This window comes from Anabas testudineus, chromosome 22 (genome assembly GCF_900324465.2).
Source record: "Anabas testudineus chromosome 22, fAnaTes1.2, whole genome shotgun sequence".
Taxonomy (NCBI): domain Eukaryota; kingdom Metazoa; phylum Chordata; class Actinopteri; order Anabantiformes; family Anabantidae; genus Anabas; species Anabas testudineus.
The window spans coordinates 14,154,607-14,177,580 of NC_046630.1; the positions used below are offsets into that span (position 1 = coordinate 14,154,607).

At 41.0% G+C, this 22,974-nt stretch overlaps 2 protein-coding genes across 2 annotated transcripts in view; one reads left to right on the forward strand and one right to left on the reverse strand.

The window, feature by feature from the left end:
- Positions 1 to 9,112, forward strand: part of LOC113147887 (anthrax toxin receptor 2-like) — a 10,568-nt gene extending 1,456 nt beyond the window's left edge. The window contains exons 3-18 of the mRNA XM_026339168.1: positions 641 to 689; positions 1,127 to 1,157; positions 1,327 to 1,408; positions 1,513 to 1,617; positions 1,902 to 1,970; positions 3,101 to 3,181; positions 3,316 to 3,376; positions 3,965 to 4,060; positions 4,840 to 4,909; positions 6,215 to 6,293; positions 6,474 to 6,569; positions 6,738 to 6,788; positions 7,557 to 7,652; positions 7,837 to 8,010; positions 8,149 to 8,229; positions 8,951 to 9,112. Of these exons, the coding sequence (XP_026194953.1) occupies positions 641 to 689; positions 1,127 to 1,157; positions 1,327 to 1,408; positions 1,513 to 1,617; positions 1,902 to 1,970; positions 3,101 to 3,181; positions 3,316 to 3,376; positions 3,965 to 4,060; positions 4,840 to 4,909; positions 6,215 to 6,293; positions 6,474 to 6,569; positions 6,738 to 6,788; positions 7,557 to 7,652; positions 7,837 to 8,010; positions 8,149 to 8,229; positions 8,951 to 8,989 (1,260 nt within the window). The 3' untranslated portion in view covers positions 8,990 to 9,112. The remainder of the gene's footprint in view (positions 1 to 640; positions 690 to 1,126; positions 1,158 to 1,326; positions 1,409 to 1,512; positions 1,618 to 1,901; positions 1,971 to 3,100; positions 3,182 to 3,315; positions 3,377 to 3,964; positions 4,061 to 4,839; positions 4,910 to 6,214; positions 6,294 to 6,473; positions 6,570 to 6,737; positions 6,789 to 7,556; positions 7,653 to 7,836; positions 8,011 to 8,148; positions 8,230 to 8,950) is intronic.
- A 72-nt stretch (positions 9,113 to 9,184) lies between these two features.
- Positions 9,185 to 21,569, reverse strand: LOC113148511 (ras-GEF domain-containing family member 1B-B-like). The gene is made up of 14 exons (XM_026340219.1): positions 21,341 to 21,569; positions 15,319 to 15,846; positions 15,053 to 15,175; positions 14,801 to 14,938; positions 14,463 to 14,678; positions 13,905 to 13,979; positions 12,432 to 12,524; positions 12,145 to 12,247; positions 11,700 to 11,779; positions 11,466 to 11,561; positions 11,282 to 11,377; positions 10,918 to 11,041; positions 10,722 to 10,794; positions 9,185 to 10,637 (listed from the first exon to the last, which is right to left on the reverse strand). The coding sequence occupies exons 2-14, from the start codon at positions 15,838 to 15,840 to the stop codon at positions 10,604 to 10,606; spliced, it is 1,773 nt and encodes a 590-aa protein (XP_026196004.1). The 5' UTR covers positions 15,841 to 15,846; positions 21,341 to 21,569; the 3' UTR covers positions 9,185 to 10,603.
- Between the last annotated feature and the right edge of the window lie 1,405 nt (positions 21,570 to 22,974).

Genomic DNA, 22,974 nt, shown 5'->3' on the forward strand with positions numbered 1-22,974 from the left:
ACGCTCGAGCTGAAAAGACTATGTAGGAAACCCTCATCCTGGGACTGAAACACACACACACACACCACACACCACACACACACACACACACACACACACACCACACACACACACACAACACACACAGAGGAAACTGTAAATCTTCTCATCAGTTCAAACGTAAACATAAAAACCAGGCTTTGTATCTGTTAACGTCAAAAACTATAACTTGCTATATTCATATACTTTCTCATTACGAGGGTAGAAAACAACCTTAATGTCTTGCTGACTTCCACACAGCTGCTGGAAACTGAAGCACTGACCTCGTCAGTGTTTCTGCCTCGGTCTACGTTTTATACTGTTTAAGGGAAACAGGGCTGTCTGCTGTGGTCAGCACCATCTTCAACAGCTGGCTGGTTATTTTGCTCCCTATTTAGTAACCCACTATTAAGCCTAAAGATATCCCACACACACCCTCTGCACCATTACCCAGGGTTTTAGAGCAGTTGTTTGGCCTTACATGACGCCTGCCTGCCCAAACTACACATGCCCACTTTGGTACTCACTCATACACTGGTTGTAAGTAATTCATTCACATCCTGACTCATGCGGTGTATATGCACTTGTAATGTCACTCTGTGCCTAGAAAGGTGCATTAAAGCTTGCACCTTATTTTCACAGGCTTTCTATGGTAAAAGCATCTGCTCAAAGCCGGGGAGAAGGCAACGGGAGGAGATGGCAGGGCACTTTATTTACTGTACCGACAAACCTGCTGGTGAGCTGCTCCACAAACCCATAGATCCATCCCAGTGTCCTGACACGCTGCCTGACCTGCAGATATGCACAGATCAAAAGTGACACAGCATGTACATCCAAAGTCAGAGACTTCCAGGAGAAGTTTTACTGCTTCTATTTTCTGATAAGCTTTATAAATAAAGTTTTGATGTGGAAGCATAAACAATAATTCACACACAGAATAACAGAATAAATTCAGACGTAGCGTTGATCAGCTGTTTGTGTTAACTAACAACACATTACTATTATTATATTATGACAGCAGGTTAAACAGTGAGGCAGTAATGTCACATGGATAGCTGAACAGATCCACATGGAGAGGAATGAGTTCACAACCCACCTGTCCTAAGAGCAGTTGTGATACTGCCTCTCACCGGAGACAGGTACAGTTATCAGTCTTCTCCTTCCTTCTCTCCGTCTAGGCCTCACTCCCTCACCTGTGGACCTCCTCCTCCTCCTCCAGTCGTAACAACGCAAGTTACTCGATCACACAGAAACGCATCCATCTTTATTAATACCGGATTGTCTCTGTTTTGTGATCTGGCTGCGCAGGTTGAAAATAGATGAGGGTCTGAAGAAGCTGAGCCAAATCAGACCTGCCGGAGAAACGTTCATGCACGAAGGCATGATAGCAGTATGTATGCTCATAGTATAACAGCTTCAAGCGCATTTTCAAGCTACACTATGTGCGTATGTCGAATGTTTCTTCTCTGGATTTGTGCCCACTTCGCTCATCAGGTGTCAGAGCAGATGAAGGCACAAACGTCACCATCATCCACCATCATCATCGTTCTGACTGACGGCAAGCTGGACATCTACCCCTATGAGCTGAGTGTACAGGAGGTACGCTGCCTTACACAAACACAAACAGATCCACAAGGTAAACGACCAGGAGCAGGATCAACAATGAAGATAAAGATTCTGGTTCACACACACTCCAATAACAGCAACACGAGTCCGTGTGTTCACTTGTTTTATGATGTTACAGGAACTAAACCAGCTGCTGCCTGAAATAAACAAATACAAAATGCACAGAATCTACTGCAATTCAGCTGTTTTCTAATAACCGATGAGCTTCCTGTTTGTCAGTAGAAGCAGGACTTCATTATCTGTGTTGCACTTCCCAGGCTGACAAAGCCAGAGGGTTTGGAGCCAGAGTGTACTGTGTCGGGGTCATGGACTTTGACCACAAACAGGTAGGATGACTCAATGTGTTTTATTCTTCTCTCTTTACTTTATCTAGATATTTTCTGATGACGGCGCAGCAGCACTGTGAGAAATAAAGACTCGACTCTGCTACTGATACTGCTGGTTGTTTAAACACTGTGGATTTTGTTAGCCTTTCTGTGTGTTTATGTGTTAATGTGTGTTCAGGTTTTGGTCAGCTCTCCAATAGGCCATTGTTTTTGGCCCACATTTATCAACGCACCTTGACCTTGTTGCTTGGTCTGTTCGAGTTCAGCTGAAACCTCCTGAGGGCAGAACAGCGAGTAGCCGATGTTTGGTTTATGCAAAACACTGGAATACATTTTGTATTGCAGGATGTTTTGAATTACTGGGGGACTGATTTCTCTCGGTGCAGGTACCGGGTGATTGCAAGGCAGCATGAAAACACTGAACTCAGAACAACAAACAATGAAAGCTCATGTCTCCTCAAAGGTGTTTTTCATGCAGAATAACAATGAACCCCAATGTATTCTGTGGTAACTGTTAGATACACAAGGGAACGAATAAAAAAAACGAAAACACTATGAAACAGTATCATCCTGGAGAACTGTGATACATGAGCCTCTGCCATAAGTTATCCTTAATAAAAAACTAATAACTTTTAAAGGAACATATCACTATGATATTTAATTTAAATTGACTTCCATAGTTACATAACTCCTGTTCCGAATCACTTGTGCTGCAACAACCTTTAAATCTCATATTTAAAAGCCTAATTTATCTGTGTAATAAGTATTAATAAGCACATTTGTTTGACTTTATGACCGGCAAGTCTCCACTAGGCAATGGGTGTGTTCTTGTGTTACTGACCATATTGTACGGTCTGGGATCTCTCTCTAATTAAATAATGCCAGACACTTCCTGTTCTGCTGTCATTAAAGCAGGGGATGAAAGCTAGAACCAGCTCGATCAGAGCTTTCATCTCCTCTAAACAGACTGTTCCTCCCTAAATGCTGCTGAAGTACTCAACAGGAACCGGCAAAAAAAAAAAAAAAAAACTCCCATAGAGGCGTCAAGAAGTAAAGTTTTATGAATAGAGTGTTTAGGTTAAATGATTTAAAAGGAGACCTGCAGTGTTTATTTATTTGTTGTGTCACAGCTTGCTGAAATAGCGGACAGCACAGAGCAAGTCTTCCCCGTTTTGTCTGGGTTTCACGCCCTCAGAGACATCGTCAACACGGTGAGATCACATCACTTATGATGGTGCAAAAATCCGAAAAAACATAAGTGAAGGCAGAATATGAGTGTGACGCCATGCAGTGAGAACACAGCTGTAAGTTGAGATGCCGCATGTGTGTCTCTGTGTCCACGCAGATCCTGAAGCAGACGTGCACAGATGTGTTCACAATAGAACCGTCGAGTGTTTGTGTGAATGGTAAGTCAGTGGGGAAGAGTTTGTTACCTGTGTAATGTGAATATATTAACATATCCAAACATTATGCTGTTAACAAATGGAAAATGCATTTTAGTTTTAAAGCCTTGCTAGCTGTATGTCTCCAGCAATTATGGCATACCATGTGCCATGACTTTACAAACAGTTCTGGTCTCCAGAGGATGAATCCTGCTCACTTTGGTGATTTACATATCTTGAACTCCTCTATCCTGTCCGGCCTTTTTATAAACAGTCAGGCTCCCCTGAGGATGAACTGTAATAACTTTAGTTATTTGTTTCGTATAGCACAATCATCAGGTGGAAATGTCATTTGTCCAATATGTTTGTTTAGGATAAGTTAAATCGCAGTTGTATTAACATCAGCCTCAGCTGTACTTACTGTAGTCTTTGATTGGAGTTGGCATTTATTAGCATGCAGATGATTATCATGGTAAACATTATACCTGCTATTTATCAACACTGACTCTAGCACTTAGCCTCACAGAGCTGCGACCACGGTCATTGGTTGCTGTTGGCTTTCATTTGTTCAGTCGCCATATTTCGTGTAATAATGTGTGGGATGTTTTTCAGAGTCTTTCAACGTGGTGCTGAGAGGCAGTGGCTTCACCGGATCCAGGAGGACCGACAACATACTCTGTTTCCTCACTGTCAATCAAAACACATACAGTCAGTAGATACACACACACACACACACACACACACACACCGCTCAACAAACTCATTATTTAGCATACAGTAGTTGTATTTGACTTTTGGATGTAACCCCAATGTTACAGGTTCACTTAGCACTGATGCTAAGACGTGCAGCTGTCTAGTCCTGCAATGCACTTTGGTGTAACATCATTAATGAAGTGAAATGTGATACAACGCGCTGATTGCTCTGTGGAAAGTCAGGGTCATGACGTCCAGTAACAAACAGTGGCTGCTCTTTATTGACTTCATCCAGAGAACAGAGGAGACATTATGAGACTGAACAGAGGGAGGAGATGTTCTCATTAGTCTATTAAAGGATCGATGGAGGGGGGTGGGGTGGGCGCTGTGTCACTGAGAGGACATGGAGGGATTTTTCTTCCATTTACTCTCTTGTTTTTATTTCCCGTGTCTGGTATCAGCTGGCAAATGTTCATTCATTCTTTCTTTTTGCTATTGCTTTTGAACTTTAGGGGAATTTAAAGCAATAACGTACCCCTTGATGTGACACCAACAATGTTTCCTGTGAAATAATAAAATGAGGAAAACATTTAAATCTGAATATATATAATATAATTTTAATTCAAATGTACTGTGGAGATGGAATGACATTAAACACTAACACAACAAAGCCTTCCTTTTGTTACTGATTAGTAATGTTTGTGTAGAAAGATAATTTCTTTATTGGCACTAACACTACTTATAGAGAGTTTGTGTGTGTGTGTGTGTGTGTGTGTGTGCCTGTTTCCTCTCAGACCAGAAGCCGAATGTAGTAAGAGATGGCTATCTGCTGTGTCCAGCTCCTGTTTTGCACGAAGTCGGACAGTAAGTGAACAAACACACACACAGGAACAGTCCAAAACCCTATGTGAACGAAGCTGCAGGTTAGAAAAACGGAAACAAAACCAACTTAACGTTAATTGTTAGGTCTCCTATTATTAACAAAATCCCCCGCAAGCTGTGGAGATGTTAAAAATATTTTATAGTCAGAGGAGTACTCACCCACAAAATAAACTATAGCCACAAGTATTTCTTAATATAATCATGAGCAACCACACTAGTTGAAAACTGAAAATAGTGACTAGGCCTTTCATTACGGATGGTCACATTGCATTTTTTTAGTTTGTTTTGTTTTGTTGCTGTTCTTTCTACCTTTATTTTGCTGTGCAGTAAAACCCTCGTGTTTAAAATTATCCACAAAGCCTGTGAGTTTGTTCAGAAAACCTGTAGGTGTTAGAATCAATGGCGTCTTTGTTTCTTCATGGCCCATCAACCTTTTCTTGCACTGTTTAGCAAATAGCGTGTAGCCTGTGTTAACCATAAATAGAAAAACATATGAATCTCTTTGAAAGGAAAATCCTGTTCGGGACGATTATTTGGCATGAAATCATTTCACAACGTCACGACCTTGGCAGTTGTCTGACAACATCAACTCAACCCAGGCTTAAAAAAAAAACCAAAAACAAACATTCAGGTGCCGTCGTGATTTCACAAAGCTAAAGGAGAATGAATGTAAGTAAAAGAAACCCTGATATGCTGAATATTGTGACTAACCCTGCACACGTGCAGCAGGTTTAAAATTAGAAACAAGGAATCTGTCATGTGTCATGGAGAGAGAAGCAACAACGGTGTTTACAGTGAAATCTGTGAACAGCTCCAACAGCTTGGAGCTACGGATGAAATGAAGCCACTCTGACCAGAATATCTCTCTGGCATTTAGAGAGCGAGCCAGAGCTGATTTAACTTCACCCACGTCAAGCAACACTCCTTCTCTCTCTCTCTCGCTCCTTGTCCCTTGTCGCTTCTCACTTTCCATCGTATCTCACCCACTCTCGAACGCCCCCTCCCTCCTCGAACACTTGTGCATAGTTTTATAGATACCGTTTTCAGAGGCGGTGCAGATTCAATCTCTGTCGAGTCCAAGCTGCAAAGCTGAAACGTTAAAAAACATCCAACTCCAAATCTGCTCACATTTTGATAAGAATATGAATGAAACTGACTTCCTTTTTTTTCAGTGAGTCATTGTTCTGTGCTCTAATGATAAGTTGCCAATTAAAACCTAAAGGCTTCTCTTGTGGTCCTGCACTGTTTCTGCTTATTGTGTGTACATATCTCTTGTGATGATTTCAGATCAATTGAAGTGCTGGTTAGCCTTAACAATGGGCAATCCTACATCTCGAGCCCCATAACGATCTATGCCACATCCTGTGTAAGTATAGTATCGGTCGCATGGTACAAAAAAACAACCCTTAACTTACCTTAACTTGATACAGTGCTATCATGATGTGTTTACAATAATTGCAATAGTGCCAGTGTAGCTAATGTAATGAAAAACATGATATGACAACACTTTTGTGTTTTGTGCTGATCTTTGGTGTGTTTACTGTAGTCCGATGGGATCTGGGTTCTCTGGTTGCTGTTGGCTGTGTTGCTGTTACTGCTTCTGGCTTTACTCTGGTGGTTCTGGCCTCTTTGCTGCACAGTGGTGAGTCGATGCCCGGATTCCCTTAAATTTAGACCGTTTGGAAACATGGAACCATTTTTTCTGAGCTATTGTTGTTTGTATCACCTGGTTTCTGTGTTACAGTTCACTGTATGTTGGGTTCCTATAGCAAGAGTCCTATTTAATACAATTTCATTTAATTTCTCACAGGTGATCAGAGACCCGCCCCCCTCTCGCCCCCCTCCCCCACCTCCTGTCATCGTGAGTAAACTACACAGCTTTTAAAGAGTTATATTAAAGTGCGACTACCATGAGGTTATTGAAGGGGTGTTTTGAAGCCTAAAGTGAAACTTGTAGCCTCTCATCTTGGCAGTAATGTGACAGAGAGAAAAATCCAAGTGCTGGCAAATACAGAGGGTTCGTGGGTGGAGCTAGGGAGGGAAACAGAAGTTGCCACTATTGCAGTGCAACAACTTGGAATTAATTAGCTTAGTTATTGGAAACATTTTTTAAAATTGGGACATACATGAACGTCCCTATAATAAGGAGGCTGACTGTTTGGTTGATACGATTGATTCAATGTTCAGAATATGTCACAATGTAAAAGTCGTGATGTTCTGTCATCTGTGTTTGAAGAGATGGTTGATGTTTGGTGCAGTACAATACAATTAAGAGAAGGAGCAGAGTTCTGTAAAATTGAAGGTTATCATTTGAAGACAGAGATGGCTAACTTCAGATAATAATTTCCATTTGATGTAGTTTTTAATTTTACCTGGAACTCACTATAAAGCTTTTTAATTGAACTTTTACTGCATTTACATTGGCAAGAAAAAGTATGTTCCTATCTACAGTAGGTAAAACATTGAACTAGCAGTGTGTCCATGGCAGGACACCACGAAGGAAGCTGCTGCAGGGTTCACATACTACTTACATACTTAGATGAACTAGAATTTAATTATTTTTTAATTAATGCAGAAAACCATGAAATTCCAAAATGTTCACATGTTTTTTCTTCCCACTGTATTTAAGGAGCCAGAAGAGGAAACCTCACCAAAACACAAGTGGCCCACAGTGGATGCTTCATATTATGGAGGCAGGGGTCCTGGAGGGATTAAAAGAATGGAGGTAAATAGGAACACCAAAAAAAATACTGCAATATGTACTAACATTTTAATAATCTTCATGTAGGGAATTGTTTTAATGACTACGAAAAACACACATTAATTACTTTTTCAGTGTGTAACCATTTGGCTTCCAAGCTGTCACTGCAGCTGAGTGATGCTGTGTAATTTTTACTCATGCCCTGTAGGTGCGCTGGGGGCAGAAGGGGTCCACAGAGGAAGGGTCACGACTAGAGAAAGCCAAAAATGCGGTGGTCACTATGCCAGAGGATGTAGAGGAGCCTATTCTACCCCGAGCCCCACAAAGACCACCACCTGTATACAGTCCTCAGTTGCAGCCTAAATGGTACACACCCATCAAGGTGAGACACTCTTGCTCTTTTTGAAGCAACTATAAATCTGATTTGGAATCTACCCCTTCTTTTCCTATAAATGCCTAATGTGCTACACCGGTTTTATAGGATCTTTTAAATTTTTTTTATGCTTGATATGAGTTTCAGGGGCGTTTTGATGCGATGCTGGCATTACTAAGGAGACAGTACGATAGAGTGGCAATCATGAGACCAACGCCTCAAGACAAGGTAAGAAGCGTTTGTACTACTTCAATCCAAAAACAGATTTAAAGTTGCATGCTGATAAATAGAACTGCTCATTAATTCCAAATACCTTTACTGAGTTAAAGTGTCATTATCTCCAGCAGGTTGTTCTGCAGCTATAAAAGTATATTCTTGCCAAAAAATTGCCAAAAGTTTATTTAATTAAATAAAATAAGCTTGTGGTGACTTCATGCTCATTTGATTAGATAATTACAGAAAAAATAGAGCCCAGTCTTCTGATGTTATTATCCAACAGACAAATAACAGATTGCTGCATTACTTCAGCTGTTATAAATAACAGTCTAAATGTCAACACTTGCCCAGTGTGTCATCAAACACAGCTTGAACAGGCAGTAGTACCTACAATATTTGGACTTCACATGGATCTGTGAGTTCCTTTAAAAATAAGAAATACAGTATGTGATACAGGTGCAGAGCTTTATAGTCAACAGGTTCCTCCAATATGTTTAGAAGATGCATGTTTAACTTGCTTAGTGTTTTCACCTGTGTTGACACATTGACGATGGAGCATCATTGCTTAGATTTCTCCATATTCAGACAATTGACTACCAAACATGCATCACCTGTGGACTGCTTGGGTTGTGACTCTATTCTGTTTATAGTAAGAACTCTCTCACCTTTACCTGTCCTTTCATGGAATTAACATTGTCTGTATCTGGCCATAATGCCTGTTTGTTGTCTGCAGGGCCGCTGCATTAACTTCACTAGAGTTCAGAGTCACTGACAATTAAACATGAGACTGGACGCTTTCCTGTTTTTGGCCAAAGAAGACCGACATGTACCCTCAGCGACTGAATGAAGGTTGGGATTCAGTGTGTATTGTAAATAAATGCCTTTTGCTTATAAATGGTGTATTTTTGTTTTGTGTATTCAGAAATCTATTGTTTTGTGCATCAGTTAAAATCCAAATCACACATTATTCAGTTATTCTGTTTATTTGAAAGAAAAAATATAATTCTCTTTTCACAACAACCTTCAATACAAGTACCCTGACAGGTGACACAAATGATACATAAAAAAAGATTTAAAAATACACAAAGAACACTATAAAACATATGAAGCATAAAAATGAGCTTTTCTTTTTAAACAATTTTAAAACAAACAACAAATTTAATACAAATGTAGAATCACTTTGACTCATCGGGAGATTTTAAAGGATCACGTCTTGCTCACCAGTTTGTATTTGAGCTGCACATACACACGTCAGTTTCGTTCACACTCCAAAACACACGTCATACATAGTGTTGTAGTAACATAATAGCTTAGCGACACAGAGCCGGCCAACCAGCAACAAGCTCACTGAGAAACTTCAGAGAAAGTACATAAAAAGAAAACACACATTTGAACCTTCTGATACAAAATACAACTTAATACTGTATCTAAAGATGCCTTAAAACAGGAGTCACCAAATTCTATTATACAATACACACAAAACCACTGAAGTGCATTTGAATTTCACTTGCATGATTAACATGATTTCGCTGTCTCACACAGTTTTGTATCACCAATATGCAGTCAAAGGCGCACACACCGCAAAATGTTCAAAACCATAAAGCAATAAACTAGTGTCTCTAAATTGTGTGACTGATGTATTGACCTGGATTATGTGTTTAAATGAGATAAAAAAGACATTAATGAAAATTGGGGCGGTGTGCTAAATGGGAGGAAATGGACTAGATGTTGTACAGGTGTTGGAGTTACAATCAAGCACTAAACAAGACAACAAGCAGCAGTACCACTTCTAAAAGCAGTTAACTCATTATGTATAATACAAATCAGTGTTAATGAATTCCTTTTCAGAGTGTATCTCTGTCTGTTATTGACTGCTCTCAGTTAGGACATCCAAAGTGTGCTAATGCTGCTATACCATTAATCCGGCCCATAACTGTCCCATTCAGATACTAACCTTTCCACTGTTTCAGTCCTTCTACTGAAGAATATGATGCTTTTGTTAACATGATGGAGGTCCACTGGTGATATGAGCAAAATCTATACATTTTGGCAAAGTTCTTCATCCTGTAAGTGCCTTGAACCCAGCTGATGTTGAAGAGGCACAGCTGATGACCTAATCGGTAATCCAAGTTCTTCTTGGCAATGATTAGCTTCAAAAATCATTTCCAGCCATGAAGACTCGCAGGTTGGAGAATTGAGGTCGACTGCCACCGGGTGAATTTCATCATGGCTTGTTACAGTATGATTGAATCATGTATGCTCCTTGTGATCTCAAATTCCAGATGAAACTGTTTGTGTGGGTCCAGCTGCATTTGTTGTTCTGTACTGTAGCTTTAAAACACTGTGTTCATTTACAGTCTGTAGAGAAGAGGACATTGGCATTCTCTTAAGACCGATTCTCCCGATGCAGAAGGGAGGATCTGGAAAAGAAGAACACAGGTCATCATCTTAAATGATGTATTATATGTAATGGATGATTTGTGCATGTGTGTTTGGACACCCACCTAAGGGATCTACGACTGTCTTTCTCCATGTTGTTTTCAGGTCCTTCACTCTCATATGAGGCCAGATGTAGCTCTGCAGCAATCAAACAAACAAAACTTAAGTTTGGATTGTTTTCCCATAAGAATTGAATTGCATAATTCATAGTTTATATAGTGATGAGAGATACAGTCTTTTGAGTGCAAGATGTATACTGACCATCTTCACTGAAGACAGGTGTGGTGACGAGGTACTGGAGGATGCGGCGGTCTCTGTCGAATGGACAAATAACCTGACGCCAAACCAGGAACTCACTCACCTGCTTTGCCAGCTCCCACAGTTTCTGTCGAGGGACAATGACAACAGAAATGTTTGACTTTTTTACCACAGGGGGGTGCTATTACATTACTTAATTTGTACTCAAAGTCTCGATCAGCTGCTACAGCTGCTACTACTGCCTTAGCTGTGGTTACATAATTTTGTAGAGAATTACGAAATCCTTATACTGCATATCTCACTTGCAGGTTGCTTTAGATAAAAGTGTCTTGTAAATGACTAAATGCAAGTGTAAATGTGAACTGACCTCAAAGTTAATATGTCCATTGGGCAGCCTGCTGGCACAGCCTTCATTCAGGAAGTAAATGTCTTTGATAAGGAGACTGAAGAAAGGAATCACAATCTGGAGAAAAGAAATTATGGTTTAAATTATTTTTCATTGAAACATTTGCTTTTTTCTTGCTAGAAGCTTTTCCTTTGTGCTCTCTCACCTTCTCCTGGCTGCTGTGTGCAGTCTCAGACCTCTGGGTGGCGCCACGGAGAGCAGTACGGTAGTTACTGAAGTTATTGGAAGGATCCATTTGGTGCTAAAGAAGGTCAGAGGAACCATTGATCAAACACAAACGCATGTCTGCGATCACACACATATACACCACATTACAACATAAACCCTAGGTAAACAATACATGTGCCAGTGAATCACAGGTGTGTGCAGGTTTTCTCACCTCCAGGATTTCAAATTTGTCAGTGTTGACTTTACTCCAGGTTTTCTTCAGTCTGGCAACGGGACTCATGTTCATCCCAGCTGTGAGACAAAAACAGTGTGAATATACAGAACAGATCTAAGAAACTGAACAGGCTGGACTGCTTCAAGCTTCCACTAACTCAGTTTTAGCTTTCCTTAAAGAGATTAGAGCTAGCCTAACCTCCAGCTGCCACTGTATTTGCTGACATTATTGAATTTGATTATTGGCTAAATGACAAAGAAAGGGTGGGAGCTACAATCTAACTGTGGTGTTCACTACTTCACCAACAGGTTGTGACAAAGTGATTTGTTAATATAACAGAATATTAATTACTGATTTTAGAGTAGCATATGTATATACAGTATATGTCACGTTGTAATGTCACAATGTAATCTCCTATGTGTGTTTTCTATGGAATACTCACTGATAATGGCCATGAGGGAGTTGAAGTTGCCAATGTTGAAACACTCCTGAGCCACGTCAATGAAGAACTCTATTATCCGTGCTCTGTGTTTCTTCTTTACTGGCTGCAAGAAGAGAACACGACGGAAACTAAATCAAAGCTGTCAGGTAACAAATTCTATAAATACAAATATTTTATTTTCTATTTAAATTCTCTGAGACACGCTGAGCATTGTTTATGCTGTAGAGTAAATGACATGATTCATGAACCATGTTTCTTAGAACAGAGACAGACAACGAACAACGTACCATACAGATCTCTGTGGCAACTAGGTAACTCAGTCTGTTGAACCAGTTGACGTAGGCCTCCAGGTTACTGGTTTTTCGCTTCCGGAAGAAACCCTGAAATGTGGAGAGTGATGACATTGTTCAAGTCCACACAGTGAAAATACTTTTTTTGTGTGTGTTGACATTCCTGTCATATATATTAGCTTTTAGGGAAAAAGAAAAATACTGCAACATCAACAAATCAGTATTTAAATACTTGATATTGTTGGAGTGCTGGTTGGAGTATTTTAATCTAACTTTTTATCTTTTACTACGTAAATGGAACTGACTGATGACTTAATAGCTAAAATAGTTACAGTTCAAGCTACACACCCAGTATCCACGACTAACTTCCAGTTGTGAACCTTTGTTGCATGTCACTCCCTCCTCTCTCTAACTATATGCTTCCTGTCCTACTTCTTTGATATGAACTAACCACTGAATAACGGCAAAAACACCAAAAAATACGATTTAAAAAAAGAAGTACAGACTGCTGCCACTCTGTGATTTCCTCTGCAAAGGGATCTTGACAGCCCTCACACCCACACAACCTGTGGACCTGCGAAGTCTGTGACGCGTCAGTTATTCTGATCTCATTTACATATGCTGTCGGGTCTTTTGGTTCCTCTAAGACGCTCCGTGGCTAACCTTGTTTGCCAGAGGCACTTTTATATAAATAAACATTATAAGAGCTTTGTATAAATAAACCTGACTTGGCTGTGATGATGTAATGCCAGAGAATCAGAGCTCTGTAAAATGCTTACACAACACTGGCTGCCCACTCCACTCTAAACTTCCCCTCTTCACTTCAGGACCCTTTACACGGACTCAATCACTCTTTTGAACAAAGTGGGTCTTATATAACTGACGCACCACCGGTGAGATGCGGCGCTGTCACAAACGCCGGCTGAAAGCTTGTTCTCAGCAGCGTTGATTGAAAATGACCCTTCAGCTGACTCACAGGACCACTTAGGAGGGAAAGAGCCCTTCAGATACACTTAGACATATGTTGCATGGCTCTTTCATACTGCGTTGCATTTTCAAAAGTAACATTTAATAAGCAAATAGATGAAAAAGAATATATCACACTTTATCTTCCAGAAGCATCTTTCATGTGGTTTCTAAAGCATATTAACTTAAACTGAAGCAAGCCACAAGTTACACCCAAAATGAAGACGCCTCATCAAAATATTAAAGAATGACGAAGTGTAACAACCTTTCTTTGATTCTGAAAATTACAAACAGGTTATGTTGCTGAAGTCTTACATGATCTATACACAGACAAAAACTGTATGCAACAAGCTGTGGCTGTTAAGCCTGTCTGCTGATTCAGACTTTAATGAGTCAGTTTCATTTGGGTGACTATTTTACAAAGTTTCTAATTAGAAAATTTAAATGCTAATGGGAAAGAGTGCTGAGATAACTGCAATGTGATGCATTCAAACTCAATTGTACCTTATGGTTCTCTAGAGGATCTTTCATGGCGAATGTCTGGATGAACTCCTCAGGACCGATAAAACTCAGTCTGTCCTAAATGCAGAGAACAGGAAAATAAAACAATTAGGAGAGTAATAATGATATATATAGAGAGAGATGAAAAAAAGAACCATCATTGTGACTTTAATAAAGGGCCATTACAAAAAACACAACAAAAAAACGAAAGTTATTTGTCTATATAACAGTTATTAAACTTTCTTCCACAGCAAAACAGACCACACAAAGTGGTTTATTAAGAAAACAATAAAACTAAGAAATAATTGGAAAACAAGAATTCAATTAAACACACAAGCAGACATGCACGAGAAGTTTTACACCAAAAGTTATAAAGGTGCGTTCTTAAACATTAAGCACCATAAAAACAGCGCATTTACTAAACTTAGCTCAGTGAAATAAAAGTGAGGTTTAGCTAATTAATGACGTGTGGCTGGTAAGTAGAAACCACTTGTAATGACTTAATCTCACAAGCTACAGATCCTCCATGTCACACGATAAACGATCGCACAGGCTTCTTACCAGTTCAATATGCGTGAGCTGCTGAGCGACGATGAATGGATCATCGCACACGCTCAGTACGTCATTTTTATGACCCGGGGCCTGTTTGCTTTTCAAGCAAGCGGGCCGCTCTGACGCCACAGCATTTAGAGCAGCCACAGCCTCCTCATACTGGCCTAGGGCCGAAAGGCGTTTGATCAGCCGCTGGGTCATCTGCTGCATGGCTCGCCAGGAGTACTGGAAGCAAACGTAACAACACGAATCATAAGGTATGATACTAAAGAAGAGGCACAAAGGCTATTCGGCCCCTGTGCTCTTTATCTGAACAGTAAATGCAGTAGATACTGTACGCCGCTAACCTCATCCCCCCGGGCCACATGGTGCGTCATGTCCTTAAGGCAGCGCATCATCCTTTCATCCCTGAAGTCGTACGGAAATGTCTCCGTCCACTCTGTCAGCAGTTGGACCAGTTTGGGCGCCACCTCACGGAAACGGATCTGAAAAACATTATTCGTGTGTGGGTGAGATAGTAAAACAGACAGAAAGTAGTATACCTCTACCTGTGTGTGTGTGTTTGTGTGTGTGTGTTTGTGTGTGTGTGGTCCACCCACCTTATCCAGCAGGGCATCTCCGGACCGCTGCTGCTCCACACACAGGTGACAAACCCTCGTCATGAGCTCATACGGGTGCAGGAAGAGGCGTGAACTCAGCAGGAAGGTGAACACATATGACCTCTGATAATGAGAAGACAAAACAGCTCTCAGAGAAACAACTGAGGACAGAACACCTGACATCTCTCCTCAAACCGGACTAGTCTACGACTGACCACTAAACAAAAGTCATGGACTTTTGACAGGCAGATGTTACCACAACTTACATCAGGGTAGTAATCAACTGTGGGTACCAGGTGCTGGATCAGTGCCTCAAGGGAAGCTGAAACCAAACTGTTGTCATGGTAACACATCTCTCCATAGCTGGCGGTGATGCCGTGCCCATAATGCCGAGCTTTCGCCGCAGCGGCGTTGTTGCGACAGGACTGCTCGCTGCTGCTGCTGCTGCTGGTGTGGCGGTATGCTCGGCCAGGACAGGAAGTGCTGTGCTGGCGAGGGCTGTGAGGCTGCGGCGAGGAGTACGGGTTCTCAGAAACCACGCTGCCACTGCTGTAATGGTGCTCCTTCGCGTTCACAGAGGAGACGGAGGAGCTGCGGTATGAACTGTGAGGCTGTGGTATATCGTAGGGGTTTTCTGCAGCAGAGTAGGCATAGTTGTAGACATTTTCCTTGGTGGGCTTCGGGGCGGTGCTGCTGCGGTACGGACTGTGAGGCTGGGGATGGGTGTTGTTGTTGCCATATGGTGGACAAGAGTTGAACTTCCCTGCATATGGGGTTGTGGGAGGCATGATGACCTGTGGCACAAAGACAAGGTTAGAAAATAGAGATAAAAACAAAGACTATGTCATTTTATAACATGAGATAAACGGGTCAGAACTTTTTGGGTTCTCTTATATTTAATGTGCTTCTCAAAATAATTAAAAATAATAAGTAAGGTGGTGAAAAAGAGTGAAAAACATAACAACATATGGTAAAAATGATCTCTGCAGCATATTTGAGTCAACAGCCACACATGTTGTACAAACTCTCCAGTGTTTATGTTATGCTTCTTCTTCTTCTTTTTTTTTTTTTTTACTACAGTGTGACTCACCCCGCCTCTTTTTAACTCCCTGGGAATGTGGTTGATGTCTAAGCTGTGCTCAAATGTTGTGAAAATCTCAGTTTGAGCAACTCGATCAGGCAAAGCAGAGACTTTACTGGAGAGGTGTTTGTGAAAGTAATTACACTTAATCACATAATTTGACCCCTCCTCTGTTTATGGTTTTGTCTTTGAACTGTTGAAAGATACCTCGTTGGGAATCTCACTTTCTCTGAAGTTATTTGCTTGTAAAGATTTTACAAATAGGCTTTTTTTAACCTCTGTCTCCAGCTTTATTGCATATTTTATCACATTCCTGAAGCTAACTTGTTGGCAACAGTGCTACATCAGGACAAAAACAGGCCGACAGATGGATGATCTAAACATCCATTTCTTAATGGTGGAGATAATTGGATCTGAGGTTGGTAAGCTGATCCCTGATCACCACCACGGAGTGCTTTAACTCTGGAGCCATCTTTATCCCGCTACTGTTGTCTGTCTAGGAACCACATGCCATGGTGAATCGAGCCACACACACACACACACACCCATACACATACACACATACCTCACACAGCGATGTATACACATGCACAAACACTGTGCCAGAAAAAAAAAAAAAGAAAAACCTGCTGGATTCCAGCAGACTGTTGTTTGTCCATCACAGCGCCAACAGAGGAGTGTCTGCCCGAGCCAACATCTTACACACACATATACACACCCTCGTCCACCACGGCGCCTAGCCCCTTGCCAGTACACGCACACACACACACACACACACACACACACACACACACACACACACACACACACACACACACACACATAAACAAAGCATGGCTTGAGTGAGACACACATGCACTCTTGCACTGTACCACAGCACCTGGCATCATTCCAGAGTAAGCCAGTCCAGTGCCAGCCTGTCTTCTGAACCCTGTGATCTCAGCCTGCTGTTCTCCTTCTAACTGGGTTAAAAGATTACAGTGGCTTTACCTTCTTAAAGTTACGATATGTCATCTGGAAAAGAGCCGCTCTAGTGGTCAAGTTGAGATAAGAATCTAGTGAGTAATATTTAATCCAGTTTGGATTACTTCTGTTTGCACTGATAGTTGACCTTACACACAAGAGGAAAACACGTCTAAAAATTTAAACCAATCTTGGTTTTTCCAGACAGACTTCCTGAAAGGTTGACCCTTTGGATAGTTGTGGCTTCAAAGCTGCTGCACTGAAATTGTACTCCTTCTAAATCATAGGTTGGACTCTCTGTGGACAACATAATGACAACATCCAGAGCATAATTTCACATTGAAAGCATTGTTTACATTCTCTGTTGTTTGTAAATTTTGAGGATTGTACCTTTATAAAGGAGTCTGATGTGGTATGAAAAATACAGGAAAAGGCAGAAATGTATGGTTTAGTCAGAACATTGTAACCACGAGAATGATGTTTTTATGTGTGCGGACTTTTCTCTCGTAAAATGGCAAGCTGTGTGTTGCTTAAAATGTCACAATGCAGTTCATGAAACGATTACATCAACTGGACCTTTGAAGCTTCAGGCAAATCATCATCTTCCAATGCATTTAAACCAGTAATAGATAAACTGATTAGGAGGAAGAGCTGGCATTCAACCATTTGCTTTGTAGCTGGAGTAGCTTCCTTCGTGGATCCCTGCAGATTTGCAGATGCACCAATGGCCAGAGCCTCAATCCTTTCAACCTTAGGGAGGCATTTTTTGTTTCCTAAATCACGCAATGCGAGTTTTAAAAAGGGTACACCATGCTTTTCTGAGGCCCACAATAACAGGAGGGGGAGGTCAAGGGGGAGATCTTCAACAATAGCAGCATTATCTATCCTGTCATGGCATTAACGACCACACAAAGACCCCCAGGAAGAGATCAGAGCAGATCAGACACGCACAGCAGCTTTCACACTCTCTGCTCTCCACCGTCAGGCTGTTCGACGCCCTGCCTCGGCATGGATCATTTTCCCATCAGTCAAACCAGTAAAGCAAACCTTCTCATTCTTCTGTGAGGTGTGAGCTCCTATTAAACCTCCACAGACATCATGTACGGTGAGGTCACATGTCATAAATCTGCCCTTTTTATTTGGAAGGGCAATAAACATACAACAATCAGTGACACTGATAAAGCAGCAAATCGAAACTCACATATTGACATAAGCAGATATTAATGCATGTGGCTCAGTGACCTCAAGGACAAGAGCAGTGCAAATTCACTGCATTCACATATACCTATATTCAAGCCCAACAGACCCCAGTGAGCAGCTACATGATTACTGACTTAATAATTATAATAATATTATTAATAATAGTTAAGGTTGACAGCCCTGTGGATAACTACAACAGCCTTTTCTCACATCTAATCACTTCTGCACCACAGTTAGTCAGAGGCTAATGTTCATCTGTAAATTTCTTACCAGTTCAGCATGCAGGTTAAAGCAATGTGCGCGCATGACATGGGAGAAACTTGTCATGGGATGCAATCACTCAGGATGAAGGAACAACAAGCACCTGATAAGAGGATCTGAACAATTTCAAAGTAGTAAAGGCCAATATGATGCAACACTATCTTCTCTACTTTGTACCTTGTGTACTTTGACACTACTTACACCAATTAAAGCGAAGAATAGCGTGATAAGTCCGAGGGAGACCTTTCGCAGTCTGTGTCATTCCTGATGATAAATGAGGTTAAAGTTGAGGATCTGGTCAGTTTACGTATGGTTTTGTCAAAGCTTCACACAAAACAGTTTCACATGTAGAGAAGCAGTGCTATCAGACACTACACTCTACTTGTTTTTCTAACAACTTGGCCCATCAGTACTAAAAAAACACACAAGTGAGTCCAGGTTTCTCTGGAAATTGGGCTTACTCACTGCTGTTTAGTGGATTGTGCTGCCAAACTTTTGATTTGCTACTTCCTGTACAAAAGTGACTGTAGTTGATTTCATAATGCCAGGAGCAGAATAAGATGAACCTATGATGCCTCAATTAATGGTGCGGGGACTTTCTTCTCTTAATTTTGTAATGAAATACCTCAAACGTGGTCTGCTGAACCTTTTTATGAGACCTGAACGACTGATGTTGTCATGTCTTGATCTTCCTGGTACCTCCACTGTATCATCTTTCACTTGAAACCATCTTTCCCTTGTTTTATGTAACTCTCACAAAAATAGTTGTATTTTTCTGAAAGTTAATCAGGACCAGATATAGGACTGTACACAAATTAGTGAGCTGCGGAGAAAGGCTCAATCTTATATTTCAAGATCCATCCTGTGATTATTCATGTTTTTGATGGACCACTCTCTTAAGTGTGAATAATGTAAAACAAGGTCAAGCTCAAGACTCAGTGTGGGAAAACTGAGACTTTTATGCCAAGTCATGCTTATTTTTTGCCTTCCTCTGCTTGTTTAAGATGCAAGAAGAGAAATGCTGTTGCTACAGTAGGCAACTTCCCACTGGTTTCAGCAGGTTGAAATCAGAAGTGCCATTTGCTTTTGTTAACGTAAGACTTTCATTCTAACATATGATACTTCCAGTTTTGGGGTGTCACAGGACCAGAAACAAGCCAAAACGTCGGATTTCAGCCTGCTCACTTTACTCCTTATCTTTATTTTTTGAAGCTGTGCTCGTACGACTTGAGAACATATGAATATCTTTAGACCAGATGTTATTTGTTTTACTTGGCTGTCCAAGCATACAAGCCTTTACCCATCTCTGTACGAGCATTGTGTTTTGTGTTTTGCGGTCGTTTTCTTCTGCTTTGTTTAATTTACGTTATCTCCTAAACTGCACAGAGCTTCTCATTGTCTCCGCACCATGACCACCAGACTTCAAGCGTCACCGTTGCCTGACCAAATGAGCCGAGCCAAGTAAGAGGAAACATCACAGAGCTCAAACAAACCACTTCAGTCGTGCTTGAGTAAACACACGGCTCAGGTTAGACCAGTCATACCGGATGCTGGGACCCACTGACCAGTGTCAAAACCTGCACCTGCACCTACATCTGATCAGACAAACAGAGGTGGCTACAGACAGACATGACACTCAGATACACCGGAGAGATATGTGGAATACAATTCACCCACTATCCTTCTATTCCCATCAACTTTATTCCCCCACGCACTGCACTCAAGCAGGCATTTCCTTCACACACACACACACACACACACAACTACACGCAGGTTACGAGTGCACAGAGGCAAGAGCACAAAGACACCTGTCCCCGGTTAGATCTGGTAGGTTAGTACAGTATTAACCTAGAGTCAGAAAGGATAAAGACACATTATCACCTATGCTGCAGGGATATTGTGTAAGGGGTTTTCTCTCTCTCTCTTGCACACACACACACACATCAACCCAGTCTAACAAACCTATGGTTTCCACCACTTTGGAAACATTTTTAAGTAAGATTCAGCTGGAATAATTTTTAATGTGAACTGGGTTTGGACTTGGGTTTTTGGGACTGTTTGGACAGTGTAAGAGAGATGAGTCAAGCTTTTTTTTAAGGCTGGTGGGCAGAGGTACACACACTTTCTCTGATTCTTTTTTCTTCTCCCTACAGGCATAGGCACAATCTGTTATTCTCTCCCTCACACACACACACACGCACGCACGCACACACACACACACACACACACACACACACACACACACACACCTACAGTGCACATGCTGGTCTACATTTTGGGTTTCTGACTGACTCATAACACAGAACAAGTAAAAGCTGACTGTGAAAAAGTCATGCTGAGCAACCACAGTCCCATCACAGGTGCTGCTGAGAAAGGTTTGTTTGTGTGTGAGCGCCAGTCTAATTATAACTTGGGTGGTAAACAATAATAAAAAACAAAACAACAACACCAAAAATAGACAAGACAACGTTTGCATTGGATTTTCAAATACCACAAGACAATATTTTGCCTGTTGTTTGTAGCCTTAATTATAAAGAGTATGGCATTTTAGTGATGCTTTATACCAAATGCAATGAAATTAATCTATATAATCTACATAATATATGTGTATACAATTTAATTTAGTGAATGCAAACTGTTGCTGTACTGTAAAATGGAGCACATGATTATTATGACCCTATAAGACATTTCCATGAGTTAAGTAAAATATATATATCTGATCTTAATCCATGATCAACAACAACAACAACAAACAACTCTATCATCCACACCCTGTTACTCACCCTTACAGCGATGCAGCTCAGCTCAGTGTCCGACTGCAATTTCTATCACAAAAACAGCAGAAAAAGAAAGAAAAACAACGCAGTCCAAACTACTTGTAATGTCCGTAGTATCAGTGCGTCCTCACACGGGGATAAAGCAGCGCAGTGTGTCTTTCAGTAACGTGTCCGCGCTCACTCCGGCTCCATTGTGCGTCTCTGCTGATATCTGAGTCCATTTGAAGCAGCAGCGCCGCTCGGAGCCTCAAAGCGAGGCGTGTTCAAATGACTTCCGCAGAGCCGGGAAAACCGGCCAATCGCTGCACGGGGGCGGGAGCCTCCAGGGAGGCTGCTGACCAATCCAAGCGGAGAAGCCGAAAACTTCGAAATTTCTACGCGCTGTGATTGGCTGACGCGCCGTCCGTCGGGGTGTCCCTTGGCCAGTGGAGGTGAATGTTTTTGTTGGACAGAGATATGGAGGGTGTACGGTTTCCTCCCGGAATGTGGCTGGAAGTTGGTCTGAGCCACTCAAAAATCAAGAGTTTGCAAGAGTGTGACGGATGTGCATGCTTTATTATGTGCAGTGCATTGTTTAATAAAGTTTTAGGTATTTCCTAAAATCCTCACCCCTTCTACTGTTTATTCCCTACAAGTTATCATATATTTAAGAAATGGGCCCATTCATACATCTTTTATTTAATTTTGTTGTCACTTGGGGGCAGTGGTAAAAACTGAAAATACATCTCTTTAACTATTAAAGATATCTACAAATCCATCAGACATGGATCAAATTTGACAGAGTAGGCTCCAGTATCCCAATATACTGGTTTTCACCACTGTTCTGGTTTCCATCAACATTTGAGAATATTAAATGTTTCAGTTGTTAGTTGGAAAACAAGTAGGACGGTGTGCCAGGGGTGGGAACCACTGCACCAATCAGTTGTTAATGTTGTCTGATCTTTATCAAGTAGGTTTCAATGAGCTTTTTGGCTGAAAACAAATGCCCCTTGCCATAAAGTGCTGCTGGTGAGAGCAGGTTGTGGATCTAAGAACCAAAACAGTACGCTGAAAGATAATGCAATTCTTGATCATAGATCGTCTGAAAGCCTATTTTTTCAGTGCAGAGCAAACTTCAATTATGTTTTTTGAGGTCAGTATTCAAAGGGTTCACTTACTTTTCCAGTTGCACTTTGAGGTTTTTATGGTTGTTCTCAATAAAAACATGAAAGTTCAAAATTTAGGCATATTATAATTAATTAATACTCTTGACTTATATTAAGGCCAGATCACGTTTTATGACAAATTAATGCAGAAAAACATGCAATTCACAGACTTGTCCCTGATAATTGCAAGAACTAGAGCTACAACTACCTGGCTGTGTGTGAAAACAAACACAATTATTAACTGTCAGTGGTAGTGTGCACACTGTTGCATACACCAGGTAGAAACACCAAAATAGTAATTTAAAGGATTTTTCTGTATTGCAGGAGCTGCTGTAATTGCATGTTGTTGCTGTACTTTTTTTCAGGAATTAAGTACAGTCTTGATGACAATCATTGTCTTGAAATCCAATGGGCTTTTGAAAAGATTTTACAAGCCTAGGGGGTTGGAGAACTTACTCAACCCACAACACAAAGTTATCCTCAAACTAAAGTGAA